Source organism: Chlorocebus sabaeus, chromosome 7 (assembly GCF_047675955.1).
Source record: "Chlorocebus sabaeus isolate Y175 chromosome 7, mChlSab1.0.hap1, whole genome shotgun sequence".
In the NCBI taxonomy this organism is placed as follows: domain Eukaryota; kingdom Metazoa; phylum Chordata; class Mammalia; order Primates; family Cercopithecidae; genus Chlorocebus; species Chlorocebus sabaeus.
The window spans coordinates 89,313,717-89,319,716 of record NC_132910.1 but is presented as its reverse complement, the minus strand read 5'-3'; the positions used below and the strand labels follow the sequence as shown (position 1 = coordinate 89,319,716).

General features: G+C 36.3%; 1 protein-coding gene across 1 annotated transcript in view; it reads left to right on the top strand.

The window, feature by feature from the left end:
- Positions 1-5,111: 5,111 nt before the first annotated feature.
- The window catches only part of SLC7A11 (solute carrier family 7 member 11), an 83,919-nt gene continuing 83,030 nt past the window's right edge, over positions 5,112-6,000 (top strand). The window contains exon 1 of the mRNA XM_007999807.3: positions 5,112-5,732. Coding sequence (XP_007997998.1) covers positions 5,456-5,732 — 277 coding nt within the window. The 5' untranslated portion in view covers positions 5,112-5,455. The remainder of the gene's footprint in view (positions 5,733-6,000) is intronic.

The following is a 6,000-nucleotide window of genomic DNA, read 5'->3' as shown; positions in this document are numbered from 1 at the left end:
GACACCAAGTTAAAGAAGGAAGGGGTTTATCTGGCCGGGGGCATCGGCAAGACTCCTGTCTCAAGAGCCAAGCTCCCCACAATTCCTGTCCCTTTTAAGGGCTCCCAACTCTAAGGGGATGCATGTGAGAGGGTCATGACTGATTGAACAAGCAGGGGGTACATGACTGGGGGCTGTATGCACCAGTAATTAGATCAGAACAAAACAAAGGGATTTTCACAGTGCATTTCTATACAATGCCTGTAATCTATAGATAACATAACTGATTAGCTCAGGGGTCGATCTTTAACTACCAGGCCAGGGTGCGGCGACGGGCTGTCTGCCTGTGGATTTCATTTCTGCCTTTTAGTTTTTACTACTTCTTCTTTCTTTAGAGGCACAAGTTGGGCATAAGATGATATGAAGGGTGGTCTCCTCCCTTACTTATAGTAAGAGTGTGTAGTTTACATAATGTTGATTCTTTGGAATTTGCTGGGGTTTCATTTTTGTCTTTGATACGAATAGTTTTGTTAATGTTTCATATATACTTGAAAATAATTTTTCTTTTGTATTTGGTGGATGGGAAATTCTCTATAAAGTAACTGTATTGAGTTGATCAATTATGCTTCCCAAATTTTCTACAGTTTTGCTTATTTGTCTGCTTGAGCAACCTGTTTCTGAAAGAACATCACAAATTTTCAACTATTGTGCTTTTGTTTTTATAACTGAGTTATGACATAAATACAGAAAGGTATAACAATATAAATGTAGGCCAGGCGCAGTGGCTCATGCCTGTAATCCCAGCACTTTGGGAGGCTGTGGCGGGTGGATCAGTTGATGTTAGGAGTTCAAAACCAGCCTGGCCAACATGACAAAATCTCGTCTCTATTAAAAATACAAAAATTAGCTGGGCATGGTGGTGCATGCCTGTAATCCCAGCTACCCGGGAGTCTGAGGCAGGAGAATCGCTTGAACCCAGCAGGCAGAGGTTGCAGTGAGCCGAGATTATATCACTGTACTCCAGCCTGGGCAACACAGTGAGTGAGACTCCGTTTCAAAAAAAAATAATAATAATAAAATAAAATAAAATAAAATAAAATAAAATAAAATAAAATAAATGTAAAGCTCAGTGAACTGTCAGAAAGTTAAAATATTCAGGTAATTACTAGCCAGGTTATAAAATAGTACAATACCAGGCCTCTAGAACTGTTTTGGTTCCCCTTCGCAATCACTAGAAATGCTTATCTCCAAAGATAACCAGAGAGTTCTCAGACTGTAGAATCATTTCACTTATTTTTAAACTTTATATAAATTGAACCATGCAGTATATGCTTTTTTCTTCTGTCTTCTAACATTATGTGAGAGTCACCCATATTGTTTTTTATATCGCTATTGTTCGTCCTTTTTTTTTTATAGCATTGCAGTATTTCACTGAATAAATACAATGATATATATATTTGTTGTACTGTTAATGGACATTTGGGTTATTTTCAAATGAATAAAGGTACTAGGAATGTTCTCATCCATGCTTTTTGACATATAGATGCCCTGCATTTTTATTGGGCATATTCCCAGGAGTGGTTTTTTCTGTTTAAAGGGTATGTGTCTGTTTAACTTTAAAAGATACCATCGAACAGCTTTCTATAATGGATGTACCAATTTGTGTCCCCCCAGCAGCAGTGTAAGAATTCTGGTTGCTCCATGCTGTCAGTACTCCTGGTATTGCCAGTCTGTCTCATGTGAGCCACTCTCAGTGGGAATTGATGGCTTATTGTGGTTTCGGTTTTAATTGCCCCAATAACTAATGCTGTTGAGCAGGTTTTCACAAATGAATTGACTATTTTATTGAATATCTGTTCAAATTTCTTGGCCATTTTTTATTCGGTTGTCTGTCATTTTCCTATTGATTTTTATAAACTTATTATTTATTCTGGATATGAGAGCTTTGCAAATTGGAAATATTTTGTCCCATTTTAAGATTCACTTTTATAATCAAGTAATATATTTTGATAAACTCAAATTCTTAATTTTAATGTATTACACTGTATTTTTCTCTTTTTTATATTAGGGTTTGTGAGTCCCTTTTAAGAAATCCCTGTTACACAAAGTTTAGAAATATATTCTACATTTTCCTGTAGATCAGCACTGTCCATTAGAATTATAAAGTAAGCCACAACTTTGAACCACAGATTTGATTTTAATTTTTAGTAGCCATAATAAAACGTAAAATAGGTTAAACTAATATGAATAATACAAATTATTAAAAACTTTTTTGTTATTTTTCTTTAACTAAGACTTCAAATTCTAGTCAGATTTCAAGAGCTGATAACCACATGTGACTAATTACTATCATATCGGGTGACCCACTTCTAGAAACGTTCATGATGTGCCATTCAGATTTAGCTCCATGGTCCATGTGCAGTTGACTTTTGATGTGTTATTAGGTAGCATACCTGGCAAGGAAACTAGGTAGCTTACAGAAGCAAATGAAGATCTTCAGGATCCCGAGCCAATCTGTGTCCCTTAGGAACTAAGATAGGGCCTGATAGTACTCAGACTTTCTGAATATCTCTAATTTCTGCATATTCAATCTTATTCCATGAGGATATTTGCAACACGTCAAGGAACATGGCCACCGGTTGTTCTCAGGTCACATCTTTACAATCTCCAACAACAGATGAAAAATCTAATTCTAATTCTGTTTAGAAATATCCAAGCTCAGGTAATATTCCAGTACTCTGCAGCCAGAGCAATGGATTATTTTTGGCCAGGCCTAGATTATTTACCTATATTTTTAACCATGGGACAGAAATTATTACTAGAAAATGGTAGCTACCACTATACATTATGTCTATTTCTATTATGAGATGCTGTGAGGAAGCTAGGACTAGTTCTTGTACACAGTAAGCAGTAAATAAGCTTTTGCGAATTGCACTAGGATAGTCTCATAATTTGACAGCTATGCTTAAAATAAGGCCTAATACAGGACGAAGAATATGTATTCATTTGCTTTGAACACATTTTTATGTTACACAAGTATTTGAGGACCATCCAAACTCTTAGTTTACAAGCTTAGAACTGGCAATTTTAAGAGTTCAAGAAAATTCAACATTTTCTTTATAAATTGCATATTCTACAGATTTTGGGGTGCTTAGAAGAGGTACACTGCTGCCCTTAGTAGCAATGTGCAGCTTTGCAAGCATCGTGGCCTCTTATCTTACATGAAAGTACAATCCTTTTGGTTTTTAGTCTAACATCAGCCATTTTTCTTCACAATTAAAAAAAATACTGTGAGGAGGAAAATGTTATTTAATATTGAAAGAATAATCGTCCTTTAGAATTCATTCAGCTTCCTATCTGAGTGGGGTCTTTGGCTCAACTTATTAGTTCAGTTATTTATAACAAAATTCACAATTAAAGTGTGACACTGTGTTAATTAGAGAAAGAAAGTTGCTGTTCCCTGTGAATCCTAGCGTCCTACTTTTACCTCATATTTCTTCAGAGCTAATATGTTTCTCTTATTGGGAAACAAAAGCCACTCCCCCTTAGGTACATTAATCAGGAAAATTGTGTGAGTTGAAAGGAGATGGAGGAGGAGGAAGAGAATTGGAAGGAAAAGAATCTCTATTTAGCTTCCTTCTTTAGGAGTTTTAGCAAGATTGCATGAGGAAAATGACCCATTTTTGTTTTTTGAAAGACATAACAAGTGAGAGAAAGTATTACATAAAAACTTTAACTTGGTGTAGCCAAAGCCAATTATATAGAATTTAGATAGATAATTTAAAAAGGAGAAAATGTCGCCTCAATTATTTGGATGGCAAAGCATTGAGGTGGTGTCATTTTCTCAGGTGCCAACACAACAGAAAATGGTCTGACCTTTTCGATGCTACTTTCCTAATGGCAATTTCTTATTTCCTTCTTTGATCATCCTGACCATACTTGACTCCCTTCTTTCCTTGCCAACCTCTCGCACACAGGCTTTTTGTTTGTGGTTTTTGTTCAAAGGTTCAGAAGCATATTTAATGGTGCATATAAAGCTAGCTTCAGGGTAATGATAACATTCAATTCTTCTCACTGAATTCAAAACCACATGTAACTATAGCCAAAAATGATATCTAGGATTTCTTTTCTTTTTGTATTTGTTTTTTCTTGACACTTGGTTGAGAAAGTTAGAAGGGTTTAAAAATGTTTTGCCTTTTTGACAATTACAAAGTAAATATTTTAATCTTAGCTTACATTTTTAATGCATTTTAAATTTATAATGATAATATAACAATAGTTTATATAATGTGGAAAATGTCATACATAATATCATTACTTTCTGTAACTACTATTCTGTTTTTTCCTTTACAGACTTTTGCTATATGCATATTTTTATGTAATTGTAATTGTGTAATTTTGAACTTAGAAATTTTTTTTGGTAATTCAAAGGAACAATATGTATCTTTTACATTAGTTAAAAAAAATCACCTTGTGCTAATGAGAATCAGAAAATGACTATTTTCTGGAGTCATGGTGAATTTTATATTTGTCACACTCAGATGTGATTTAAAATGTTGGTTTATTATGAGTAGTAAGAAATAATTTTATCTTTTAATGTTGAGGAAGGCTTACAGTTGTATGTATGTGACAGCAGTATAAAGTGTAGAATCTTTTTAATTTTGTAAATGTTAGATTTGACTGTATTGCCTTATAAGAAACTCAAAATAAAAAATAAAAATAAGCATTACACAAATTATGAAACTCAAACTGTTGTTATAAAAAATGCAGCTTTAGGATACATTCTACTCACAAAACAGTCACGTGTAAAATGTTTTTATACATGCATTAAAGAAAAAGAAACTCCTTAAAATGAAGTAACTATTTCCTGTTTCATTTTGTTTGAACAGCTTTTGTTGCTCACTACGAGTTGCTCTAAATCTCTGGGAAGGTCTGTTCCGAATTTACTACTTCTGGATTGGCCAAAATCTCTTTAAAGTGTGTGCTTTGTTCTCTAAAAAGCTTAGGTCAGTTGAGCAACAAGCTCCTCCTGTTTTTTTTTTTTTTTTTTTTTTGAAAAAAAAAGAGCTGAGTAATGCTGGAGCCTTCTCATGTGGCTGATGCAAACCTGGAGAATTTGCATCATCATTTAGCTGTAGTAAGTTGGTGTGACAGGCAGGCGCTTAAATACAAGCCCATGAGGAAGCTGAGCTGGTTTGTAATGATAGGGCGGCAGCAGCAGCAGCAGCGGTAGAACGAGGAGGTGGAGAACTGGGAGCACGATGCATACACAGGTGTTTCTGATTAGTAATTAGCCGCTGTGAAGGATAAAGCACACCTTTGGGTTTTTACCTGTGAACACTATAGGGCTGAGAAAGACAGTCTGAAAGCAAAGAAAACAAAGAGGAAGACCTCGATCAGTAACACCAAGAGACACCAAAGTTGAAAGTTTTGTTTTCTTTCCCTCTGTTTTATTTTTCCCCCGTGTGCCCCTACTATGGTCAGAAAGCCTGTTGTGTCCACCATCTCCAAAGGAGGTTACCTGCAGGGAAATGTTAACAGGAGGCTGCCTTCCCTGGGCAACAAGGAGCCACCTGGGCAGGAGAAAGTGCAGCTGAAGAGGAAAGTCACTTTACTGAGGGGAATCTCCATTATCATTGGCACCATCATTGGAGCAGGAATCTTCATCTCTCCTAAGGGCGTGCTCCAGAACACAGGCAGCGTGGGCATGTCTCTGACCATCTGGACGGTGTGTGGGGTCCTGTCACTATTTGGTGAGTGCAACTTTTTCTTTGGGGGGGGTGGGGGGAGGGGGCGTGGCTGTGGGACTGGAAAGCTTGCTTTCTGGGAAAGCAAATGGTAATTTTTGAGGAGTGAATGGATGGCAAAGGCCACACCAAATTTTTAAAATTTTTGTTCAGGTACGTGAACTACCCAAACGCAGAATCCACTGTTGGTGTGATCTGGAACACCCTCAAATTGCTTCCTACAGGCTGTACTTTCTTTTCCTGACTAAGACAGGCTATTTTCTGACTTTTCCCT